Source organism: Cetorhinus maximus, chromosome 13 (genome assembly GCF_964194155.1).
Source record: "Cetorhinus maximus chromosome 13, sCetMax3.hap1.1, whole genome shotgun sequence".
NCBI classification, from domain to species: domain Eukaryota; kingdom Metazoa; phylum Chordata; class Chondrichthyes; order Lamniformes; family Cetorhinidae; genus Cetorhinus; species Cetorhinus maximus.
The window spans coordinates 102,801,073-102,828,374 of record NC_135891.1 but is presented as its reverse complement, the minus strand read 5'-3'; the positions used below and the strand labels follow the sequence as shown (position 1 = coordinate 102,828,374).

Here is a 27,302-nt window from a genome sequence, read left to right as displayed (position 1 = left end):
TTTTTGAACATTTATTGTTCCTTCCTGATCTAAGTCACTGAGACCAAATGTAGCAACCCTACCAGCTGCTGTCACCAAGCCCAGCTGATTGGGAACAGACGTGAATTTGTATAGCTGAGCTATCCGTTTATAAATGGTCTATGCCATTAGAGTAAAAGGAAGAGATTGCATTTATTTTATATCTTGTCATGTCCACGGGACACCCCAGTAACATATAACAACGAGTGGTTTATTTTGGAGGCGCAATCACTGTTATTATGTAGAGAATGCAGGTAGAAAGAAGATCAATATTAACATATCCTAGTGTGTCTGATTCAGTTCACTTATTTCTATTTAATCTCTGTCCAGTACAGGTCCAGGTTCATTTAGGAATGGAGTAGCTTGAGGAAGGGCAAATGGCTTGCAATGTCCCCTGCCGATTCTTTTCATGGTTTCTTCCTGACCTGAGTGTTTTCAGCTTTTTCCGTTTTCATTCTCGGACCTCCAGAACTTGGAATGTTTTGTTTGTATTGTTAGAATGTCTCGACTGTCTTTACAGCCAGTCACCTTACTACTGACCCCTCCTTTCACCTCGCTCTGTTACCTGTGCAAATCCAATCTCAGTGCGATGTTGCACCTGAGTCACACGCCCATCGTTATTAACATTCGTACCCTCCACCTACTCCCCCCACCCCCAAGAAACATATCGTCAGACAGTCTATACTTTACATTTTGTTTACCAGTACAGTTAAAAATATATTTCCTATTTGTGATCATGCGGACAATTGCAAAATTACTGACGTATTTTAGAACATAAACTGTTAGGATTGCACTAAATAGAGTGTGTGAAAAAAAAAATATACAAAGAACTATGTCAGAAGTAAACAAAGTAAAGGCATATGACTTGGTATCATGCATTGCTTTAATAATGCACAAGGGGTATTTGTATTCTCAGAACAAAACTGTCTTAGTTGAAAATATATTTGCTGTGGAAATATTGAACAGTTTCTAACAAGAAACTATAGTATTTAATTTGCTCAAGTCTGTATCATCGGAGAACAAACAACCATGTTCGTCATATCTGTGGCTTGCAGTCTTCTCAAATTCAAAGGGCGATCAGCTTTTTAACATTGTGTTTGGGTAATGGGAAGTTGTAAACTTCCAAAATTTGTTTTCCTTTCTACTTTTATGACCCAAAGCTTATCTGCAGGATGTCAAAATGTCCTCCCTTCAAATCTATTCAAGCGAAAGGTGCATGCCAGTTCTGTGTTGTTGCATTACCACACTATTGCTCTTGTTGCCCATATAGGAGCATTGTGGCGAAGGTGCAAATATTGCTTTCATACCACTATAAAGTCTGTAGGCAGAGGAGGGAAGTTTTTACACACTCTGGGCTTGTATTTCAAAGTTCACTCTAAAATGGATTCCAATACACACACCAGAGTGGAGACACTTCTTTGTAAATGTAATGGGTATACAGGCTATGCTCATTCCCGGGCAGTAGGTTGTATATTTTTCCTAACCTACGGTATCTGTACTGCCTGGGATCAGTGGCTTGAAATTGCGGGCTAAATAATTCAAAGCTTGTTTTTCAAATGCAGGAAAAATGCATGTTCGTGACCCCCTGGATAAAGGGCTCAGAGTGATTCAGTGTAATTTCCCGAGGAACATTTGGAGATGCAGAAAAATTAATTCCTGCTTAGAAAATGCTTGCTCGATTTGTCACTACGTTTAATTCATTAAGAAATTATCACTTCATTGATTTACCTTTTTTTTTTCATTCTCTTCGTTTCAGCCCAAATAGAAGTGATACCATGCAAAATCTGTGGAGATAAGTCTTCAGGAATCCACTATGGAGTCATCACTTGTGAAGGATGTAAAGTAAGTGAGACTAAAGCACATATTTAATCCCTCCTAATTTATAACTGCACCTTCCCTGCCATTTCTCTGTTCAGCTTTCTTAGTCAGGAGGGAAGGACCCAGATTAGTTGGAGCCTGAAAATAAAGAGTTGCAGAACGTGACAATTTCACCTGTACCTTTGAAAAAGCTGTCTAATTAGACCCATTCCCCTGCGCTTTTCCCACATCCTTTTCAAATGGTTCATTTTCAAATAGTTACCCACTTCCCATGTAAAAGCTACTATGGTTTCTGCTTCCGCTCAACAGCACCACCTCCCCCGACCACATGCAAAAAAATTCTCTTAAGATCTCCTGAATTTTATGTAGCAATCTTCAGTTCATGCTCTCTAGCTTGGGCTCACGAGAGTAATATTGCCCAGTTTTACCTGAGCAAAGTGTCTCGTAATTTTGAGCACCTCTGAGAGAAAATCTAATAATATTCTCTGTTCTAATGCAGAGGTTCCATTCTTTTGTCATTTCTCATTCCTAATATTATACTGAATCCCTCCTGGGGCTCTAGAAGGCCTTAGCATCCTTTCTAAAGTAAGATGATCAGCTGGGTACAGTATTAAAACTGAGCCATATCTAATGACTTGTACAGATTTAGTATTACGTTCTTACGTTTGGATGCTATGCCGCATTAGATAACCTAGGATTCCTACCAGCTTATCAATCTGTCCTCCAAGTCTTTGTGCTCCTCTTACATCATTGGGACATGACTGGCGTGCTTGGGATGCCAGTTGCTCCCCAAGAGGCTATCAAGATGATAAAAAAATTAGCCAATGGGGATACTGGCATTGTACCTGGGGGGGAAGGTAAAAAAATTGGCGCAGGAGGGCAATGGCCAACAGCAGTTTACCATTTCAATGTGGAACCAGGAGGCGCACTTGGAGGGTTGAACTTGACAATAGTGGACATCAGCCTGAAATCTTCTGATGTTGTTGCAACGCTTCCTGATCACCTTAAAAACATCTTTCTTATTCGTGCTCCTTTTATATGATTTTATGAGTGACATGAATTTTGTGTCATTTGAAAAACTGAAGCCCACAATCTGTGTTGATTCTAGCTTAGTGAAGCACACTATGCAGCCGCATTTTATCTTTTATGTTTCTGAGACCAGAAACATATGACTGGATTAGGGTGAAAAGTCTCCATTAGTGCCAAGTCACAGGCACTGTGTGATGTGGAGTTGCTTCTGCTGGGAAATAGCTACTGTTATAACCATTCCTTTTCTCAATGCAATACAAAATGTGAAAGTTGATTCTGCAGCCTAACCACAAACCGAGATTTGATTCAGTTCATTAACCTGTAGCTCGTATACTTGGAATTTGCCAAAATCATCTGATCTGCTCTATGCTATCGACCCTGATAACTGATTTAGGTTGCTGAACCACAGCCTGATGGAGGAGAACTTTTTTTCATCCATACAGATTGCATGAAGACAGAAGTCCAAAAGGAATAGGGTTGGTTCCCCACAGCAGCATGCATTGCTCTTCAGGTGGTTATGAACTGTTTTGAAGTACTTGCCCAATTGCTAACAGGAAAATTGTGGGCTCAAAGATGCTCAGTTTTTGTGAATTTCTGTACAGTAGTTAAGACTGTTCAACAGTTTATCTCTGTGTGAGTTGCTATCATTCAATCTTGACTTACGCTGTTGTTCATTCTGGATCATGTGGAGAAAATAACTGATAACTGCATATACATTAACATGTCTTGTCAAGTTTAGTTGTGCACAAGGTTTCGGACAGAGTGAGAGTGTCTCACAAAAGATGATTGTAATGGGCAATAAAAAAACGGACTTGTATTCATATAGCACCTTTCATGACCACCGGACACCGTAAAGTGCTTTACAGCTAATGAAGTACCTTTGAAGTATGGCCACTGTTGTAATATGGGAAATACAGTAGCCAATTTGCGCGCAGCAAGCTCTCTCACAAAGCAAAGAAGTAATAACCAGGTCATCTGTTTTTGTCATGTTGTTTGAGAGATAGGTAGCAGCCAAGGCACCTTCGGTCTGTCCGCAAGCATGGCCTAGACCTCCCTGTCGCTTGCTATTTCAACACTCCACCCTGCTCTCATGCTCACATGTCCGTCCTTGGCCTGCTGCAATGTTCTAGTGAAGCTCAACGCAAACTGGAGGAACAGCACCTCATCTTCCGACTAGGCACTTTACAGCCTTCCGGACTGAATATTGAGTTCAACAATTTTAGATCATGAACTCTCTCCTCCATTCCCACCCCCTTTCCGACCCCCCTTTTTTCCAATAATTTATATAGATTTTTCTTTTCCCACCTATTTCCATTATTTTTAAATGTATTTCCATCCATTGTTTTATCCCTGCCTTTTAGCCTATTCGATCCCTTCCCTTCACCCCACCCACACTAGGGCTATCTGCACCTTGCTCGTCCTGCTTTCTACCCTTAATGTCACCTATTAGCAAATTTCTTAGCTAATATCACCACCGTCAACACCTCTTTGTCCTTTTGTCTATGACATCTTTTGGCAATCTCCACCTATCACTGGACCTCTATCCAGCTCTACCTGTCCCACCCCACCTTAAACCAGCTTATATTTCAGCTCTCTTCTATTTTTCCTTAGTTCTGATGAAGAGTCATACGGACTCGAAACATTAACTGTGTTACTCTCCGCAGATGCTGTCAGACCTGCTGAGTTTTTCCGGGTACTTTTATTTTTGCTTTGGATTTCCAGCATCCGCAGTTTTTTGCTTTTAACTGGGAATAACTCCCCTGCTCTTCTTCGAATTTGTGCCATGGGATCTTTATGTCCACTGGAGAGGACAGATGGAGCCTCAGTTTAGTATCTCACCTGAAAGTCACCTGACAGTGCAGCTTTCAGTGTTTTACGCTAGCATTTCATCTTGACGTTTGTCACTAACTATTCCAAAGCCAGGCTTCCCATTTTACCATAAACCTGAGCATATCTAAAACTCTGCTGCCTACTCACAGCAAGTCATGTTCACCCAGCACCCTTGTGCTCGCTGACCTATTTTGGTTCCCAACTTGGCAATGCCATGATTTTAAAATGCTCATCCCTGCTCTCAGAATTCTTTAGGGCCTTGCCTTTCCCTACCCCTGTAACCTCCTGCAACCAGACAACCCTCCGAGATCTCTGGTTAAGAATAGCCAGGTCAGAGCCTCTCTCAGCTACAAATAATGCATGGGAACCAGGAGTTCACAGGAAGAGGAATGAGAGAAAATATATTAAAGAAAAGAATAATTCTTGCAAAAGCTCGGCATTATAAAGACAATGTGACAATAATATAGGTCAGAAGTTTTTGCCCGCCCGACCCACTCAAGCGTGAAATGACGCACGTTGACGTCGGGTGAGCATGCCAACTCAGTCGCGCGATAATTCAGTCTACGAGCGTGCGCCGGAGTTGGCAGCACGCCTGCCGACAATTGAAAGGCCTGTTAAGGCCATTAAGTTATCAATTAAATTAAACTTTTTGCTGCCCGTCCAACCTAACAGTTGACGGGCAGGCGAAAAGGCCAAGCGGCCTTTACATTTTTTTTGGAAACCTCACCCACGGGCGAGCTGAGGTTTCCAAAAGCAAATAAAATAAAAACTTTAATTTTTCATTTAATAACATGTCCCTGCTCAGATGATGAACTCTGGATTGCTTTCAATGCACCAAGCCCTTTTCCATTGTAAGTCACAGGGGATGCAGGTCAGCTCGAGGTGGCAGCAACAGCTTTTGTGATACAAACGACTTTTATGGGATTTGGGGGGTGTCTTTATCCAGCGTCCATAGTAGCAGAGAAACCGCTTTAGCTCTGAGATTTAATGCTTGCACAGCTCTATCCGAAGGATAGAACAGTTTCTCTGCCACTATGGATTCCGGGGACAGAGCTCCCCATTCTACTGAAAATATTTACAATGCACACAATGGCCACTCTGTGAATAAGGACAGCTGCAAATAAAGGACAGCTGATCTCATTCCGTATTGGAAGCTATTGAAACGTGGCAAGAACACTGTCACAACAGAGCTCAAGAACCTGCTCAACAAGCCCTGGACTGCTCAGGACATCTCAGACGACTGGAGGCAAGGAGTAAGCATCAAGCTGCCAAAGAAAGGGAACCTCAGCGACTGCAACAACTGGAGGGCACAACACTGCTCCCAGTAACTGACAAGGTCTTCAGCACGGTGCTGCTGAAGGGATTGAAAGCAGAAGTAGACAGTACGTTTACAGTCAGGTTTCCGGACTGGCAGATCATGCAGCAAGCAGATCTTTATGCTCAGGGACACCATACAGCAGAACCTGTAGCATCAGAGATCACTTGTTATCAACTTTGTTTATTTTCAAGAAGGCTTTTAATAGCGTCCATTAGCAGTCACTCTGATACGTTGCAAGACAGTACGGCATCCTGGAGCAGTATATTAACATCTTCAAAGCCTTATGCTGCGATTCCAGCTGCTGCATCAAGACCAGCACGGGCACCACACACTCCTTCAACAGCATCACAGGAGTACGGCAAGGCTACTTACTTTCCCCATTCCTTTTCCTCTTGAGGAAGGCAATGGTGAGCACAGATTTTGGAATCCTGTGGCAGTAACACCAGTTAGACCCACCTGGATTTCACAGCTGACATCGCCTTGCCGGCCAACAAATTGCATGCCTTCTAAGACATGACCGCCAGTCTTGGGAACTGCGGTGCCAAGGCTGGTCTGTGCATCAGCTGCAAGAAGACCAAGACAGTGATGGCTGGACAGCAACAAGGCCCTCCCATCGCCATTGGGAAACAGAACATCGAGGACATTGACCACTTCCCCTACCCAGGAAGCAGCATCTCCAGGGATGTAGAGATCGACGTCCACAGAAGAATTGGCAAAGCAGCATTGGTTTTCAGTGGCTCCATGCAATCCAGGCCTCCAACACCAGCAACACAGGACTGAAGCTGCGACTCTACATGTCCATAGCTGCAGTCTATGCCAGACATGGAAGTGAACAGCAAAGGTGTCAGGTAAGTTGGACGTCTTTCATCAGCACTGCCTACATAAGATCCTGGGCATCATATGGAGACAACATCACCAATGAATAAGTGTTACAGAGAACTGGTCAGAAGCACCTGTGGGACATCATGACAGAGAGACGACTGAGACTGGCAGGACATGTATTTTGCCCTCCTGACATATGCCCCAGTAGAGTCGCAGTAGAATGAACACCGTCAGATGGAAACAGAAGATAGGGCTGGCCAAAGAAGACCTGGTGAAGAACATTTAAGGAGGACCTTCAAGAGTGGGACACCACTTGGGCTGAAGTGAAAGAAATTGCAATGGGCTGATGATGGAGTCTTGCTCATTGTCCCAAACAGGACCGGAGGACCTAAGACTAAGACCCCATTCCCTAAGCGATCCACAAGTTGCAGGTTTCATTTTACTTTTGAAGCGCACTTCACTGTTACGTAGGTGTTTAATCAATAAATGGAAAGCGGGCACATGTTATGAACCTGTGTCAATTACTGGTCCCAAGCAGTGGGATATCTGCTATTTCTTGACAGTATCTAGGTCTGAAGCCAAGAGGCAATGGAAATGCTGCGTGCTATCGTAAATTGACACTATTAGTAACAGTCTTGTAAGTTTTTTTTTTAAAAAACTCATTTTCTGAAACAGGGTTTCTTCAGGAGAAGCCAGCAGAATAACGCTGCGTATTCGTGTCCTCGTCAGAGGAATTGCCTGATTGATCGGACCAATCGGAATCGTTGCCAGCACTGCCGACTGCAGAAGTGTCTTACTCTTGGAATGTCACGTGACGGTAAGAGAGAAAACTGGAACTGGCTGAGTCTTTTTCGCTTAATGCTGTATTTGTTACTAACCTTTTTTTTTAATGTGTACGCGTGTGCTTTAGGAATTATCCACAATTGGGAAATTGTAAATTGGCCATGCTTCAAGTAGTTTGTTGATTTTTGGACCCAAAACAGACCCCAGGTCCAACAAGCTGCTCAACTGATTCTCATTGGCAACACTTACTGGCAGCACTTCAGTGAGAACCTGGCTCCATTCTGGCATTCTGACTGACTCAGGTTTGCTTGTGAGACAGCCAGATTTGGATTTAGATCATGTTGGGTTTGTACGCGTCTCTATCTGCTAGTATAAGTTCAGTACGTTGGACCCAAGTAAACATATTCCTGGTCAAGCTATAAATTTTATTCAAGTATTGAATTCCAAGGCATAAAACCAAACACCCCAGTTTCCTGTTCATCCTCCTCGATCCAGGCTTAATGTATTCCCCAATTATCTTTTTTTTTTTAATGAAGCAGCACTTGAAGCCTCAGCATCGTAGATTTCACCGGCAGGCAGCAGCACGTTTTAGAAATTTGTCCAGTTTGGCTTTTCTTCATTTCTTCAAATGAGTGAGCGATTGAGCGGACAGTAGTCCAAAGTCTTCCCAATTGGTTATTTTTATCTGCCGTTAACAGAAACCCTGAGCACCCTCATGATATAAGCACTGCTTTTCTTGGTAGGGCGGTAATGTGTTTATCAGGGTTTGACTACTGACAGGCTGCTGATAGAAAGTTGCTGTGGAACTGGGCAATGGAATGCGCTTTAGCAATAGGCAGCATTCTCACCAGTTTCTTGTTGCTATATTTTATTAAGACGTAATTTGATAAAACTGTTGATTTTTAAGCCCCCTGCTTTCCACTCTTCTGTATCGCTGTTCAGTCCCTCTTTTAAATGTCTGCATTGGAAGAATGTTGGAAGGATGTCCGCTTTTAAGTGTTCGTTTTAAAAATCAAATCGGCTGCTCTCGCGTGTTGGCAGTTTTTAAAATTATTGTCTGCAGCAGAATTTAGTAAAAAGGTAACTTTTGGTATTGGGATTTTTAGTCCATTTTCACAAATTTAAAAAAAAGCAAAGCCCCTAAAATGAAAGGAGGTTAATAAGCGGGTGAAAGTTGTTTTGCCAGAACAAAAGGCAATTCGTTGGCTTCCTTTGGTAATCGGAAAATGTCTCTTGCTGATTTTTACTGCCAGTCAGAAGGAGAGCAGTGGTCTGTCTTCCATCCTGCCAACTCTCATTCATTTTAAGCTTGGAATTCAGGCATAATGTCGGAACAGGGGGGAAGGGGTCTTTATTCTGTGCGTAGCTTACGCCACCTGAACTGGAATGTGTGGGTTTGCCAAAGGTGCAAAGAGTTTTGCTCTCACCCGGATGAATGGGAGTCATTTAATTGTAAGGGAAGTGTGTAATGTTTCATTTTATATTCTGTTTTTTTTAATCAATAAAGATCAGGAGAAACAGAATTTTCAAAACAAAAGCAGAAATGGAGGACCAAAATAACAACTAAGATAGGCTGATTTCTTAAGAAATACTTTTCCTTTTTAAATAAAGGCATTTCTCTCATTTAAGGACCTGCAACAACTCTTGGATTAGTAATCACATGACTGTACAATTAGTAATAAAGGGAATTGGTGACCGTACAATTGCTAATAAGGGTTTTCCCTTACTTTCCTACAGCTGTGAAGTTTGGTCGCATGTCCAAAAAGCAACGTGACAGCCTCTACGCAGAGGTACAGAAACATCAACAGCACCAGGAGCAGCTGGCAACAAAGGAAGATTCCGAGGGACTTGCACGAGTCTATACAAACAGTGTCAGTAGCGGACTGGGAGATCTGGATGACATCAGCAGCACGTTCTCAGACGGACTCCTGTTTGACTTTCCACTGACCCCTGACGGAGGGAATAGTTTTTATAACTTTGATCTTTCAACCTCCGCTGAACCGTCTCCTGATCAGTCTGCTATAGATGTGAATGATATTAAACATATTAAACAGGAGTCCATATATGAAATCATGCTGGAGCCTAGTTTGTTCTCGTATCCCTCACCAGAGAATGGTCAGCTCACCACAGAAATTTCAATGGCAGAGATAGGTATGTATCACTACTCCTTATCAAGTCTGTATGTAGATATCTGCTAGAAATGTGGGCTGACATTCTACTTATTCTGCTCACAAGATGACAAGATTTATAGCTCTGAAACACCATTTGGTCCATTCTAATTCATTCATCCTGAGAGATCCTCAATTTTTTCCCATTACCTGCTGTATTGTGAAATGAATGTTTCTCTTTGAAATAATTAAGATGTGCTCCAGTGATCCTGTCCAAATATTCTTGCATCCCACTAATAACTTGAAACGGAGAGCTGCTGTACTATCGTAAGTTAGGGAATTGAAGTTTCATAATGGGCCGTAATTTGCTGTTGAGGTAACGTTGAGCTCATTAGCCTTCTCTGTTCCTTATGCGCAAAATGCGACAGCGGCTTCAAGTGGGAGGGGGAAGCAGGTGTGCCAATAACCAAAAGCTACTGTCCGCCTCTCCACCAATAGCTTTGCAAAAACAGCATTTTACTCTGTGTCACCAGTGACTTGCACTGAATGTGTTGTGGTCAGATTGTCGCCCATCGTCTTGTGGTATGTGCTGTCAGTTTGACTTGTTCCAGCTCATGAAGATTTTGCCTACTGAGTCTCTGAAAGTGGTAACGGCACAGCGAGGGAGATAAGGGGAGCTGGGACCTGAGTGAACAGGGGGAGCAGCAGAGGATTTTACGTGCCGCCGCCAGGTGTGTTTTTGGCAGTGGTGGAGGGTAGGGGGGGACGTAAAATAGAACGGGTGCCAACACTACCAGCTTACTGCTCACCCCCATAATCCGGAGGGTGGATAGTAACCGAAATTGGCAGCCCGCCCACCACATTTAAATAATCAAGATAATCGATAATATGCTGCCTTAATACAATTGGCATGGGCAGCTGGGCGGGGGTGGAAAGGCTGTCTCTTTAAAAGGGCCTTTTAAAAGGGTGTGAAGGAAGGGGGGTGGGGGTTCTATCTTCAGGGGGTGATCTTTGCGCATTGTGGGGCAGACCCCCTAAGATAGTGCCCCCTCCTGCTCTATAAAACGCACTATCCCCCATCCCTAAGCTGCCTAAACCCTCTCTGCTTTAAGGCCCCGGACATCATGCTCCGGGATTGGTGGGCCTTCTTCTTGGGCCTGCTTGCAGTCCCAGCAGTGCCCACTAATGCGCTCTTGGCGCTGCTGGGGCCCCTGGTGCTGCCAGCCCACCGGAGTGTCCGGCAGTTCCCCGGTGCCGAACTTCCTGCCCCAGTGAGGGGGCGGAGGTCCCACTGTCAAGCGATTTAGCCCGCCCGAAGGTGCATTGTGGCTGCGGGTCGGGCTGGCATGGAGTGAGTCAGTTCCACGCTGATGTTGCTTCTGTTGGGTGGGAGGGGGTTGCAGTGCAATGACCTGTCTGCACCTCCCCCACTGTAATATGCTGCTTGGGGTATCTGCTCAACCAATGAAAACCATTTAAAATATAAACACATGGAGAACTGGGAAGGAAGGTGAATCCACATCAAAACAAGGACAGAAAGAGAAGTAAAGAGAAGAAAAGAAAAGTTGGATTAATAGAGAGAAAAAAACACAAAGGAAAAATAAGAAAAAATTCCTTTTTTTCAAATTTGACGTTTTTTTAAAATCTCCCTGGAAAACTCAAAGCCTGAAGGAGTGAGACTCCACACGTAACAGTTGTGTTTCAGCGCTAGATAACGAACAATTATCATGTCATTAGAAGTATACTTTGGCTATTGAAAACCTCCCCCTAAATAACCGCGGTGGGTTTCATTTGTCTGTCTTGAAATAAAAAATTTCATGACCTTCAATGGAGAACCAGGCAGCAAAATGCCATTTTGATAAAGCTATCGACGAGAGTGGCGCAACTCTGACAGCAACATTTGGATTGTTGCACTTAACTACTGGTTTGTTCCTTACCCGGTATAAATAGCGGTGAGTGGCACCAGCCTCATCGTTATTTTGAGAGCACATTGTGGACCGTGACGTCATTTTATTTGCATGTTTTCTCTTCCTTAGCCCAATGTTTCTTTATTTCTCTTTTTATTTCTCTTCCTGTATCTGATTTGACAGTGAATTTCCAATCCTTGATCTCTCCTTAACCAATGAGACTTCTTTTTGGTTGCCCTATTCGCCCGAGTCGCAGATACCCTGTTTCTGTTTTTGTGCCGTTATCAGCTTGGATTTCCAACTTTGTGGGCAAAATTCTTTTTAAGCTGGAGGGTTTAGCGACAAGCGTAACTAACAGCGGATGCCGTATGATGCTCTGCTACGTTATGTCCTGACCCCCCGAGGAGAGCAACCAAAACGAGTGCCTAGAAATGCCTTTTTTTTTGGTTTTGCAAATAGGATCCATTGGATTAAATTCATGAATATTGCTGGTTCTGAGCCAAGTGTCACGTACCATCCTTTTAAAACCTGCATCCTCTTCTCCAGATCAGATAGCGCAGAATGTGGTGGAATCACATTCAGAAACTTGCCAGTACACAGTTGAAGAGTTAAAGCAGCTTGCCTGGCAGCCCTATACACAGGAGGAAATCAGGAACTTTCAGAATAAGGTACTGATCGAACCTACTTTAAGCAATAATTACTACGATTACAAAGTTAAAATCTTCATACCGTTAAAAGCACAAAGGCTAATTTAAAATCACATTCTCATTCACTCCGCACTAATATGGTGGGGGGGGAAAGATATTTTATACCGGGACGAGAATCTGTTTATAGAGACAATACAATAAGAACACATTATATTCCTAATTTTTACCCTTTATATACATCAACAGTAATGAGAGTGTATTCCTGTGCTTATCTAGTCTTAACTATTCCTATACGCTCCTGGCTGGTCTCCCACATCCTACCCTCCCTAAACTTGAGGTCATCCAAAACTCTGCTGCCATGTCTTGTCTCGCACCATTCCCCTGTCACCCCTGTGTTCCTGTGATCTACAGTCAAGCGACTTCTTGATTTTAAAATTGTCAGCCTTGTGTTCAAATTCCTCCCCTCGTCCTTCCCTATCTCTGCAGCCTCCTGCAGCCCCACAACCCTCTTAAGATATCTGCATTCTTCTAATTCTGGCCTCGTTTGCATCCCCTATTACAATCATCATTGGCCTGAAGCTCTGGAATACCCTCGCTATACCTGCTTTCCTCCTTTAAGACATTCCTTATAACTTACCTCTTTGACCAAGCTTTTGGCCACTGATCTGAAGTCTCCTTATGTCATATTTTATAATGTTCCTTGGGACGTTTTATTATGTTAAAGGTGCTATTTAAATATAAGTTCTTGTTGTTGCTTTCTCATTCAATTAATGGGAAACTCTGCCTCAGCCATTACACTGTGACAGTTGGGGTTGCTTAAGTGCTTTCTTTATGCTGTCACATTGCAGCACAGGCATTAAGCTCCATTACTGCAATCACTAAAGCCACAGGAATCGTCACAATAAGTACAAGCGGAACTGGGCTGCACTGCACCTGATTTGTTAACACAGGCCAGGATTTTGCCCCTAGTCGGGCGGGGGCGAGCGGGAGTGGCTGCGAAAGCCTGCCCGCAATCGGGCCCCAACGTGTGCTCCAGCACTCAGTGCTGCTTGGGTTGGGGGCGGGAGGAGGGCGAGCGTGCAAGTTTGCACATGCGTGCGAATGTGCGCAATGAAAGCTCCCTGAGGCACAGAGCTGGCTCAGGGAGCTGAAGATTTTTTTAAAATGAAAAATAAATCAATTTTAAAATGTTAAAAAAGCAAGCCCCCTCGTGACTCTGTCACATGAACAGGGACGTGTTATGACTGAAATGTTAAAATTTTTATTTAATTTTTAATTGCTGTTGGAAACCTCATTCCGCCCGTGGACGAGGCCTCCTTAAAAAATCCAAAGGCCGCTTGGCCTTTTCGCCCGCCTGTCCCACCATAAGGTGGGATGGGCAGCGAGAAATGTAATTCAGTTGGTACTTTAATGGCCTTAATAGGCCTGTGAATTGTTGGCAGGCGGGCTGCCAACTCTCTCATGCGCGCCCGCCGACCAAAATATCGCGCAAGTGTGTGATGACGTCAGGATGCTCGCCCAACGCCATCACACGTCATTTTACGCTGGTTTGTATCGGGCGTGTGCCCGCCCAACCAGTGAAAAATTCTGCCCGTAGAACTAAACCACAGAGTTTTGTTGTGATAGTTTCCAGATGTTGCTGTTTGCTGCTGCAGGATATCTTCTGGACAGCGGCGAAAAGCTTGATTTCTAACAATTGTATACTAAATTATAAGAATTACCTAATTTTTTTTTTTAAAAGTACAGATAAAGAAGCATGTTGATCACCCAGTCAGTATTGCTTGGCAGGTATAATGTACAGTGTAAAATCTGGTGATGTCTTTTGTACAGTATACTCAGTTTGATTCTGTGTTTGAACAGTCCTGTGAGGCCATGTGGCAGCAGTGTGCAATCCAAGTGACAAATGCGATCCAGTATGTGGTGGAATTTGCCAAGCGGATCAGTGGATTCATGGACCTGTGTCAGAATGATCAGATCATCCTCCTTAAAGCAGGTACATATCACATCCTATTCTGACAAAAATAGCAAGGGACTAAGAACATAAGAAATAGGAGCAGGAGTAGACCATTCGGCCCCTCGTGCCTGCTCCGCCATTCAATAAGACCATGGCTGATCTTCTTGTGTTTCGATTTCCATATTCCCATCTAACCCCGATAACCTTTGATTCCCTTGCCTAACAAGAGTGTATCTACCTCTGCCTTAAAAATATTCAATGACCCCCACCTCCACCACCTTCTGAGGCGGAGATGAGCACAGAACATTGTTTTTAGGAAATTTGGGCATTGGGACTTGGTAGGAATATCCAGCAGCAGTGTGCAACAAATGAAAATCCACAGCGGAAAACAGTAGCACCAAAGTAGGAGTAAAGCTGAGGGCCTGAGTGGGACTAAGAATCCTAACCCTGTATTGTCACCTCCTGGGTCAGTTATGAATCCAAGTGGGATGACAGGCCCTCTATTGGATATCATTCAAGAGACTGTAATGAAGGGCTTCACCACTCAACAGCATCAAGTAGACTACTTTCCAGTTTATTTTTAGCCTATGCTTGAAAATTATGAAAATGTTATTCCTGGAATATTCATTGCTATGAGTTGACAGGGAGTATGTCTGTAAATGTGCTTCTTCCCCCAAAGTTTTAATCAATCGAAGACAAATTATCTTGATTCAGAGAAATGAAGATAATTAAGTACAGGATACATATCTATTCCAGATGAGCCTATTGCAAAGGGTGAGGGGGGTGTGGAAGGAAACTAGTAACTACAGAAGGACCCTATTGTAGTATATAACACTTCTAGAGTGTTTTTTTAAAATTCATTCATGGGATGTGGGCATCACTGGCTAAGTCAGCATTTATTGCTCCTTAGGGGGCATTTAAGAGTCAACCACATGGCTGTGGGTCTGGAGTCACATGTAGGCCAGACCGAGTAAGGACAGCAGATTTCCTTCCCTACAGGGCATTAGTGAACCAGATGGGTTTTTACAACAAATTGACAAAGGTTTCATGGTCATCATTAGACTTTTAATTCCAGCTTTTTATTGAATTCAGATTCCATCATCTGCTGTGGCAGGATTTGAACCCTGGTCCCCAGAGCATTATCCTGGGTCTCTGGATTATTAGTCCAGCAACAATACCACTGCGCCATTGGGTGTCTTTCAGTTTATAAAATGTCTCCATGCTTTTTCAAGGGGCTCAGGGAACCTGAGCAGGAAGAAGAACAGAAGTCAGGGAGGTGATTGAAAGGTTTAAGGAAGCTCATGAAGGTGGGAAGAGAGCAAGATAGACAGGTTTAGGATCAGAATTTTAAAGGAGGGATGTGATGGCTGAAGGTCCTACCACTGATGCTGAAGCAGAGAAAAAGGGATATGTCCAGTAGACCTTAGTTGCAAGAGTGGATGATCCTTTCTGGTATCTGGGGGGAAAAGTAATTCAACAATGTTACAAAGGTGAAGTGCACCTTGCACCTTTTATCTTTAACAGAAGTTATATATTTCAAGATTTGTGTGGATTTATGAATTAAAAACTGTAGTGAAATAATGGTATTTACACTGCTGTGCACAGTTCTCAGATGTTCTTTACACTTTATAATTTGCGCTCTGGCTAGGTAGATGTTTTTAATTATCATTCTCACTGATGTGTTTTTCTTAAGCTATCCCTTTGAGACTGTAATGCAAAACAACCACCAGCGAACACTCCTGTGTAATAAATTTCCTTCACTTCAGTGGCAAGTTGTAAATGTGTAGACCACATGAATGTTCTAGAATGTAGGGACGTACCAACACAGCAGCTATATTACTGTCTGTGGAAAATTTGGATGTCCTTAAGAGCATCTTCATAAAAACTGATAACACTCTGCATAATAACATTCAATTTTAAAATGGAAGATCTAGCATTAGGGTATGTCAGAGATAAGCTATTAGAGCTATTCAGAGCTGAAGTTATTTTTGTTACAAAATAAATTGCAGATGTGAAAAGCAAATAATAATGAAAAAACAGACTGGATTTAACACCTGGTTTTGAAAATAGTAGACCTGTCAGTGGATGGGAGGGCCAAGCCGGGTATGTACTGTTTACAAACCAGGAACATTGGAGCTGATGTACATGATTGTGTTAATCTTAGAATTTTAGCACATTTATTTGTGCTTGCACCATCTGTTTATTTGAACACCATTTCTTCCCTCATTCTTTTACATTCTTCCTTTTCAAATACTTAATCCAATTCCATTTTTAAATATCGTTCATGTCTGCCTCAATGACAACTTGTAGTAAAGTTATGCTAAAAACATTCTGAATAGAAAAACTTTCTGTTAACTTATATCTTTTCTCTTCTGGAAAAAAACTGTGAACTTGAGCCCTCTTGTTAGTTTGCTCTTTTTTCTACTTTTCCGTTGAGGGTTTCTAATAGTGGATGTTTAACATCTCCTCCTTCAGTTGGTCCCACATTCGACTTCCTCAGTGAAAACAGAGACGGAGCTGGTCCTGTTTTACCAACAGGAAGCTCATGGGATTGGGAGAAATAATGGCTCCCCCCCACCCTGCTTCCCCCAAATACTACACTGTACTTTCAACAGAGAGTAAAATCAGGCTGGGTGTAAATACAGCATTTCTCTTCATTAGATGGATTGGGTTAAAATTACCCCCGAGAGTACTTACTGACTCTCTACCATTCTCCCAGTTGTCAGATACACACCACCTTTAACTAACCTTTTTACCCCAGGTACGCTTATAAATAGCCTTTTAAGTTGAAGCAACCCAACTTTTTAATGCGATTTTTTCCACTCGTTTTAAAGATTCAGTTTGGAATGTCTATTTTAATGCTGCTGTCAAACTGGAAAATTCTAACCAGACATTGAAGTTTCTGTTCCAAATTAAAAAGTGTTAATTTTGTGAGATCAGAGAGAGAATTTTCTGTCTTCCTGTTCTAGGTTGCCTTGAGGTCTTATTGGTTCGAATGTGTCGAGCATATAACCCTTTGAACAATACGCTGTTTTTTGAAGGAAAGTATGGAGGCACACAGATCTTCAAATCATTGGGTAAGATTTGATTCGCATGTAAATAGGGTGGTATCACAAATAAATGCAACTAGCATAGAAATTTAGAGTCAAATTGGCACCTAGGCTTCCTCTATGGAAGTCAATACAAGCCAGGAGTCCGTCACCTGCCTTATTGGTATAGACACAAAAATAAGGTTAAACCTTAGATTTGAATTTCCATTTTAGTCGTGGAGTAAGATGAATCGGAATAAGGTCAAGTTCCCAGCTCTCGCCCACGATGAAGAAATTCACCTGCTACAAGAATGGAAAATTGAGACCGTTGCACACCACAGGGAGTGAAGACCCAAATCTATCTTAAAAAGTTTCGAAATTCAGGAGATTCTCAAATGTTGCTTTAAGTCGTTCATTCAGATTTAGGAATCTACAGAAGTAATTTACTCTTGCAGCTGTTGTATGATGATGGTGACAGATTGCATCTCCATTACCCGTAATCTATTTTGCACAAGTTTCTGCAGCTGGATTTACAGGGCTAATGCTTCCCCTTTTCCTCAGGTTGTGATGATTTGATCAACATTGTCTTTGACTTGGCAAAAAACTTGTGCTGCCTGCATTTGACGGAGGAAGAGATTGCATTGTTCACAGCTGGCATCTTATTGTCTCCAGGTATGTAAAATATGGATGTTAAAGCATTGAGCTGGAAAATGCAATGACTGTTGGCCGTATCCTGACCTTAAAGTGTTTCATTGTGTATCGTCTGGTGGTGCTGTCTGTTGGCTCAGTAATACTGAACTAAATAATGGGTTCTTTTCCACGATTCCTTGGTTGAACAGCTCCACCTGACCAGTGGAGCCAAAGTGCTTCTTGAAAGGGATGTGTAGTGGGGGTGGGGTGAGGGTGGAAGGAAGATGTAAGTTGGCTCATTTTATCTCATGTGTGATCAGATAGTTTATCCAGTTGATGGCTGGACCCTGGTATGAACATCTTGGATTTCAAACACTGCACAATTTATTTTCATTGTTTTAAAATGGAAAATGAGTACCACGTGTTGAAATGTTTGAAGGAAACAGGAGACTCAGAAATGCTTGTCATGTTGTTGGATCTCTTAATTGTTAGACAGTAGAAATGTCATCAGTCCAGAACTCAAGTATTTTCATTCCAAGGGAACTGGCCCACCAATACTTTAAGACAATGTCATATCAAAAAAATCATTAACTGATCTGATCCAGCACTGATAAAATTGAGGACAAGAGTTTCTTTGTTGTCGGTACTTTCTGATCAAGGTTGTTCCAAATTTTAACTGTTTTGTGGCTGCTGTTCCTCTTTTGCTTAATTTTTATTATTCAAGGGAAGTGAGTGTCGCTGGCTAGGCCAGCATTTATTGGCCCCTTATCGAGCTCTACCTGTCCCACCCCCCCTCTACCAGCTTATATTTCATCTCATTTCTATATTTCTTTAGTTCTGATGAAGAGTCATACGGACTCGAAACGTCGACTGTGTCCCTCTCCGCAGATGCTGTCGGACCTGCTGAGTTTTTCCGGGTATTTTTGTTTATGTTGAGTTATTGTCCATTACCCGCCTAGCAACCATCTCAATAACGGAGCAACCCTACTGAATAACGATAGTGTTGACTGAAATTGTAGGTCAAAGCCTCAAGTTAATGCTACATCTTTAAAGAAAGAACTTCAGTTTATAAGATGGCTTATCACATTCCTGCGATGGCCACAACGTGTTCTTTGCCAAATTTTTTTTTTTGACGTGCAGTCGTGGTTGTCACGTAGACAAACCCGGCATCCATTTTGCACACGGGAAAGTTCCCACAAACGGCCAGCAAGTTTGAAAAGCCAGTTAACCTTTTCTGGAGGTGTTGGCTGAGGAGGAATTTTGGTGGGACGTTGCGAGAATTTCACTTTCAAAAAGGAATCTTTTTCAAAGGCCGACGGGGGCTTTGTGTAATGTCGTAGCTGAAAGTTGACTATTTCTTCAACGTTTGCATGGAGCTCTGAGCAACAAAAAGAAACAAACGAATGCAGAATGATGTTTAGTGACCTTTTTTTAAAGTGAGCCGCACGTGTTAGACCCTACGTTGGACGAGTAGCCATCAAGTTTGCCATAGAAAAAAACCAGCAAGAGGCTTCATGAGCAGCCATTCCATTGGTTGAAATGTTTCTCTCGCAGTGGCTTCAAAACGGGTAGTATCAGGTTGGCCGCCTGTTCCATGTAACATCTGATATTTCATTCCATTAGCTGCGATGGAACTAATAACAGGCACTGAGTATAACAGGCAGCCAACCTGATATCACTAGTTTTGCGCTGTTGACCGAGAGGAACTTCTAACCATTATCTTTCTAAACAGTTCCTTTAATAGGTGTGGAATAATGTCTCACTTTGCCTGGCAGCATCGGCGGAGAAGAGTACAGTTGACGTTTCGAGTCCTCATGACCCTTGAAGGGTCATGAGGACTCGAAACGTCAACTGTACTCTTCTCCGCCGATGCTGCCAGACCTGCTGAGTTTTTCCAGGTATTTTCTATTTTTTGTTTTGGATTTCCAGCATCCGCAGTTTTTTGTTTTTATCTCACTTTGCCTCTTTCTTTTAGACCGACCATGGTTGACAGAAGCGAGGAAAGTCAAGAAGCTACAGGATAAGATTTTTGAGGCATTGCAACACGTCATTCACAAAAATCACCTGGATGATGACAAGTTATCAAAGGTATACGGATCTGTTTCATAAACGCAGAAATTACTACGATTAAGCACAATCAACTATAGACAAACACCATGCATTTGTATAGCACCTTAATGTAGAAGATTGCTTGAGGGTAGATCACAGAAGCATAAGGGAGCCAGCAAGACCAAAAGGTATCAGGAGGTGATCAAAAACTTGGTCAAGGAGATGTATTTTAAGGAATGAAAAGTAGTCAGGGTGTGGAGAAAGTTTTGAAATCTCAGAAAGGTGCCTGAAAGCCTATTGGCCAGTGGTGGAGTGAAGGGCAGAAATCGACAAGACTGCAAGCAGAGTTCAGAGACAAGTTACAGTGCCAGAGGATGGTTACAACAACGGGGGGGGGGGGTCTGAAACAAAAAGGTGAAAATTTAAAACCTGAGGCATTGGGGAGCTTGGAGACAATATAAACGAGTGAGGGTAGATTGACAAGCAGGTTTTGGTGCAGGATGGAACACAGGGAACAAAGGTTTTGATTACCCAAGGTTTACAGAGGGGGAAGAATGAAAGACTGGCCAGGAGAGTATTGGAATAAGCTAGTCTGAGGTCACAAAGGGATGAGAGATTTGCAGAGCAGGCAATCTTACAGAGGAAGTAGATGGTCTTTGAGGTGGGGAGGGATATGGAGTAGGAAGTTCAGCTCAGTATATAATGGAGTATCAAGATTGTTACTAGTTTGGTTTACCACTGTATACTCAAAAAAATGGGGGCCTGGTGGGAGAGTTTTAACAAGAACAGGCATCTTTGGCAAGGATATAGACTTCATGCAAGGGCTGGAAAATAATGACTTCATTATTTCTTATATTTATATTTCTTATATTTAGCTAAAGGTCATTGCAGTTTATCCAAGCCTGCATTTCATAGAAGCGGCTAGACAACACAAAGACAATGGATTTTTCTTATGTGGCTTGTATTTTGTTTTGGTGAAATACTGAATGAATGATTAATTGAGCTCTTAAAGAAAGATTTATTATATGGCTATTTTTATTTCCACTCTAGTAATCCTAATCCCAAATATAATCTTCATCTGGCAGAGCAGCTCTGCATATTTCTAGATTCAGGTGCTATGTAAATGCAAGCTGTTGTAATAGAGGTGGTGGTGGTACATAAGCACATAAGAAGCAGGAGCAGAAGTAGGCCCTCGGCCCCTCGAGCATTCAATAAGATTATGGCTGATCTGTTTGTGTTTCGAATTCCACATTCCCATCTACCCCCTCGATAGCCTTTGATTCCCTTGCCTAACAAGAATCTATCAACCTCAGCCTTAAAAATATCCAATGGCCCCACCTCCACTGCCTTCTGAGGCAGCGTGTTCCAAAGTTGCACAACCTTCTGAGAGAGAAAAACTTCTCCTTATCTCTGAAGTAGCATTCGTAGTAAAGTTGGCACATCTAGTATTTGGGACATCTCACTTTTCACCTGCCAGGATTCCCAAGACCTGGGAAAGCTGGCAAGCGGGTGTTAAAAATAAAAGTTTGAGAGGCACGCAGCCTCCTGAAAACGTTTTAGTGACCGACCCACATCCTGAGAGTGATTGGTCGCCCGCACTCCCAACCCACCTCCATTAAAACCGCTTTGGGGAGTTAAAATCCCCCCGGTGCTGCCTGTTACGTCCGTGAATTCCCTGATCATCTCTTCCTCTACGCACTTGAAAATTTATCTTAATTCATGCTGCTTACTGTCACATCCACTCGGCATCAATTAACTGACATCACAAACCTAACCGCCAACTGAAATAGCCTAGCATGTCTAATCCCACACAAAATGATTCGTTATGTACCGTATTCAACATTAGAAAATCATTTCACTCCTGAGGAACTTGCAAATATTTGTCCAGTTATCAAAAGTAAACAACTAAAATGGTTCAGTGAATAATGACCACAGTGGCTATAACAATAAAATCATGGCAACTTTCAATTTTAATCAAGAAATTAGACACAATGTACACTTAACTTCAGTCTCTGGAGCACAATCTCCATCACGTTCTATTTTTAAAATGTCAGTAAACGTAAAACAAGTGACATCCTGAATATTTCACAGGCTTTAATAAGTCAAACTGAGTGAATGTCTCTTGCAAAGGATCATACATGAAAACATTCAACAGGACTACAAGAGGTCCAGGCTGCTGGATTATACACTGGTTGTTTTACAGTGAACTGGTACCATTTCATCCTGTTGTAAATCCCATGTTTCAAATGTAATTAGTTTCAATTCACATAAACAATGAAAAATTGGTTCTAAAAGTCTTCAGTTAACACTTACATCGTGCCAAAATATGCATAACTATGTTAGCAGTGTAGGGGGGATTTTAAGCATTCCAGTCTGTCAGAAACAAGGTGGTGGTTCCTCGAAAAGAGTGTGGTATGACTTGCTGCACCGCTCCCCCCCACTCCCCGCCAATGACAAATCCACACCAGCCAGGCCACCTCGCGTTGCAGCAGGCCAACGTCCACAGGCTGCCCCAAGAAGGTTGTTTCCCCACCCACAGTCCCAGCGGCCTTATGCCAATGAGGCCAAACTCTTCAAATCGGCCCAATGTTGGAACTGTCAGGCGGTCGGTCAGCCTACTCTGCTGATCTATTGCCCGTACACTGCTTGTGTATAAAATCCATGATATAAAAGGTGATTTTAACCTAACCCGTCCATTTGGAAGCTGACAGAATCTGGTGCAATTCTTTGGTTTGGTATCCTGTCCGGTTTTGAAGTCAGTGTAGCGTGATATTGGGCGGGTTATAAAATCAATGTTCCACCCTGTGGGCTTCCTTCTGGAGAATTAGGTTAAATTGACCTCATTGAAACCACAAAAAAAGTCAGGCAGACTATGCCAAATGAATACCAACTCTTCAGTTACCAGCACAATCTGCATTACTCTGATATATTTTCCAGCCTATCAGGTTCAGTTTAGACCACACATGTACCTGAACCAATGTGAATTCAACACCATTTAAGAGTGAATTGTCCAATTTTACTCAGTATATACTTTTTATTTGAACATGACATCTGAGCCTAGAAATTTTTTATCACATTTCTCTGCTCACTATTTTAATAAGGGTGTTCACATCACTTTTAAAATAGTGGAATGATAGGATATAATAGAAATATATTAGAAAGTGTCAAGACTTCATATGTTAGTCTCCCAAGCAGTAATTTCTAGGCCTTGAGGCCTAAAAATAAAAATTCTACTATTCTGACATAATTTAGATATATATTCAAGAAGCTCGTCCTGTTTTCTCACATCTCAATGCAGTCTTTTCTCTTCCTCCTCAACAGCTGATCTCCAAGTTGTCTATGGTGAAGTCAGTGTGCAACCTTCATGTGGATAAGCTGCAGCTATTCAAATTGCTACACCCACAAACAGTGCACAACTTTCCGCCACTCTACAAGGAAGTATTCAGCACAGAGATGCAGTATCCAGACTCCACCAACAGCTAAACTTATCAGTTCCGTGCAACACAGCATTCCCAAAGTGAATAAAATTAATGGGTTTAAACTCCTGTATCACCAATTGCAATAGCACTAGGATGAATGTATTGCACTTCATATGGTTTCACCGCAACAGTCAAAAGAATGTAAATACTGGATACTAAATAGTGGAAAAACCTTGTGCATGACATTTAAAAGCAGCTCCATTGTGTTCATGGACCAGAATTAATTCAAAATTGCAAGACCGACCTTCCAACGCTCTGTCTAAAATCTGTTTCTGCTGGTAAAAAGAACAGTGAATTAAAGGAGTATAGATAGTATTTTATCTGTAATGCAAACTTATATATTTTATGAAGGGTGTTTCTTTTTACTCTGAGTTTTCAGCGATTTCAGAGTTGTTCTTGTGGTTCATCATTGATGTTAGACTTATTTTCCAGGCAATGTTTGCTTCAGCGGTGCTACTACATGGTGAAGTTTTGAAGGAGTGCATCAAAATTCCTTGGAATTAAATTACAACAATGCTGAAGCCAGCAATTAAAAACTCTGAAATCTTATACATGTAAATGTGTATGTGTTTATATTACTAATATATATCTTTAGGAAATGGTCAAAATGACACCTGCATGTAATAATAATTAAAAGGTTATGGTGTCCATTAGCACTATGACCATGTTAGTGGACAGTAGTCATAGCTTTGCAATGTATTTTATTTTATCCTTAGAATAAAATCCAGTGTTTCCCATAGTAGCCATAAAATGGCCTGTTGGGCTAACTGCTGGAGAAGCATATTAGATGCGTAAGCATTAGGGTTTCTATATTTTACTATTAGGGAGCCAAACTATTCCAGGCTATGGGGAACCTGAAGAACCCTTAACAAAATGACGAAAAATGCAGTCACAATCTCTGAAAAGGTTTCTCTATAGTCTGCTGTAAGATGGCTGTGATCTTCAAGAAATACCATCCGTCAGTCCGTAGAGCACAATAATGAAGTGACATTTAGCCTCTGACTTTGTAGGCACCCAGAAAACTAAATTAATGTAGCTGAACTACTGGTTAAAATAAAATTCATGTTAACTGCCGATCTATGCTCAACAGACATCAGTGTGCACCCTTAAAACTAAAAATGCACTTTTTCTCACTGAAAATTGACATATTACCCCCCTCGCTCAACCCAGTATATCCCAGATCAAGAATAGTTTCCGAATATTATTTACAACCATTGCTAAACCTTAAGGGAACTCATCATCCATGACCTAATTTTCCCACAAAGACAATGTATAGTGTCTAGCACACTCCTGCAAAGTTCTGGGACACCCATTCCTTCGTAACATGTAACGGGAGTGGTTGAACATTCTTACAATGTTTGAAAGAACTGGCTTTTAGAAGCATCACGCTTGTTTTGGTGTATCTTGTAATCTATTTTTTCCATTACTGATACCCTTTAAGGGAATAATATATAACAATGTACAAGCAAAATTGCTTAATTTAATTATTTATTGGTTCAATTATAGCGTGTAGCTTTACATACAGTGATGGATTTTCAGCACAAATGTGATTTTAAATTTTGATGGAGTTGCAGGGGGGCCAGCGAAGAAAAAGAACCCATTCTAGCAGCTAGGAGGTTGCAGACATATGTTGCATGTGTGCAGTTCAATAGCCGTGATGAAGATCCATAGAAAGTGACTTGTGCACAGGAAGTGGCATCAACAGAGAGTTGAAATGGAAGACGGCAAATCAGATGCCACAAACCTGATTGTTACTCTGGAATCTGTCACAGATTGGGTTGTGTGTAACACATACAAGGGAACATTCCAAGTTTTTGATGTGCTCTGTAATTAAATGCACTGAGCGAGGTGAAATTGAGCCTAAACAGCCCAGATTCAAGCCCTGTATGTTGGTCAACATCTGCCAGGGTAGACGAGACTTACTGTGACTAATGAGGAGAAAAATCAACAAAGTCAGCTGTCGTTCCTAATCGTTATTCATTGATTGACTTCTGGAAGGTGTGTGCGTGTAGACAGTTGTAAAGCCCACTGGGATTCTCAGTCTTGGTTCAAATGTGGTCATTTGAACAAAGTACTAGAAAGCTATCAGTGCCCACTGAACTAAAGTATGACTCACCACCATTAAGAACGTAGAGCACAAAAAGGAAGGAAGATGACCAAGCACAGAACATTGTAAGACGGATAGTGTTTCGTTTCACTGAATGGGACTTCTGAACTAGTACAGGGTTTCCAACACCTTTCCTAAACCCGTCCTCCCATATCTGGTGCAGCATCTAATCTGGAAAACTAAAACAACACATTGGCTATGGATGCCCTGAAGGCCAGTATTGCCTTTTAAGTAGGTGCATTAAGAAAACTCCTGAAACAGCAAAGTAGAAAGTACTATTTTTCCTATGTTGGGTACATTTGAGATGTTTGGGCATATGTAAGCTAAGGATCTGCTTGCTGGATTCCAGATTTTAAGCACTTTTTGAATTTAAAATATTGAAAATTTCTTTCTGAAACATTCGTTAGAGGGAGAGGCTAATATGTGTTTTTTTTGATTTTGCTGTTCATTGACGGGTCGTATATATTCATTTCCACTTCTTCATTTGCAATGTAGGTCATCTCTTCTAGTTGGATATGGAAGAATATAATTGGCTTGTTTGTTGCACATCTGCATAATGTAGTGTTTAGCAAAGAAAAAAGTATTAAAAAAATTGATCCACTGGGATTCAAAAGGTTGATCCATTCCTTACAGGATGTGTTTCAGTTCATATAATAGAGTAGTGTCTCGCACCACTTTAAAAACAATTTAAACTTACACTGTGTGTATTATTCTTGTGAATGTTGTGAAAAGAAGAGAAATGAAACAACACCCAGCTTTATGTTTCTCTTTCAAAATGTGGAAAATGCTTTCCCTGGCACATTAAATAATGGACAATATTTGTTATATAGTTTAGAAAGTTATTTGGATTTTTTTTGGTCTGTATTGTAAAACTGTAATTCTATTTTTTTTTAAAGAATGAAATACCTATATAAATGCAAGATGAGAAGAATAGAAAGATTTTTTAAAAGTCTTGTCCACATTTCAATGACGAGCAAATTCTTATTTTAATATATTGACAATTTAAGAAAGATTGGGTAACAATTAGTGAATGGATATAGATGTATAATGTAAAGGATGTGTACATGAACCACATTAAAATTATATATTGTATGAAGAGTGAGTAAATACTAAATGTTTTGTTCATTATCTATGATTGCATCAGAAGCAAACCATATGTTTTTCTATCCATTGCAGTTTATAGTGATGTTTGTTGGGAGATAAATATTGGCCAAGATATCAAGGAGAACCCCACATCTTTACTTCAAAGTAGTGCCATGGGATTTACCTGAGAGGGCAGGCAGATATTGGGTTTAATGTGTCACTCAATGCCAACACCTCCAAAGGAGCAGCATTCCTTCAGTACTGCACTGAATGTCAAGCCCCTGGAATGGGGCTTGAATCTACAACCTTCTGACACAGGTGAAAATGCTACCACTGAGCCATGGCTGACACATGAAGCCCGTGTTTATGTTATAAGATAAAAACAAAATACTGCAGGTGCTGGAAATCTGAAATAAAAACAGAAAATGCTGGAAACCTCAGCAGGTCTGGCAGCATCTGTGGAGAGAGAGTGACAAAGACTCGAAATATTAACTGTGTTTCCCTCTTCACAGATGCTGTCAGATCTGCTGAGTTTTTCCAGCATTTTCTGTTTTTATATATGCTATAAGCCCACAGAATAGTAGATTAAGTGAACATTACCCATGGTACACATTATGGAGCTTACAAAATCTAATTTTACTATTCAACAGAAATTGGCACATAATTACGAGTGCTAAACTACAGTTTTGGT

At 41.6% G+C, this 27,302-nt stretch overlaps 1 protein-coding gene across 3 annotated transcripts in view; it reads left to right on the top strand.

Annotated features, from left to right (window-relative positions):
* The window catches only part of LOC144688900 (nuclear receptor ROR-beta-like), a 79,138-nt gene extending 52,514 nt beyond the window's left edge, over positions 1 to 26,624 (top strand). For all 3 annotated transcript variants that reach the window (XM_078555923.1, XM_078555922.1, XM_078555921.1), the window contains exons 2-10: positions 1,775 to 1,860; positions 7,511 to 7,652; positions 9,356 to 9,769; positions 12,180 to 12,301; positions 14,141 to 14,273; positions 17,204 to 17,311; positions 17,825 to 17,935; positions 19,869 to 19,981; positions 23,264 to 26,624. In XM_078555923.1, coding sequence (XP_078412049.1) covers positions 1,775 to 1,860; positions 7,511 to 7,652; positions 9,356 to 9,769; positions 12,180 to 12,301; positions 14,141 to 14,273; positions 17,204 to 17,311; positions 17,825 to 17,935; positions 19,869 to 19,981; positions 23,264 to 23,425 — 1,391 coding nt within the window. In that variant the 3' untranslated portion in view covers positions 23,426 to 26,624. The remainder of the gene's footprint in view (positions 1 to 1,774; positions 1,861 to 7,510; positions 7,653 to 9,355; positions 9,770 to 12,179; positions 12,302 to 14,140; positions 14,274 to 17,203; positions 17,312 to 17,824; positions 17,936 to 19,868; positions 19,982 to 23,263) is intronic.
* Positions 26,625 to 27,302: the final 678 nt, after the last annotated feature.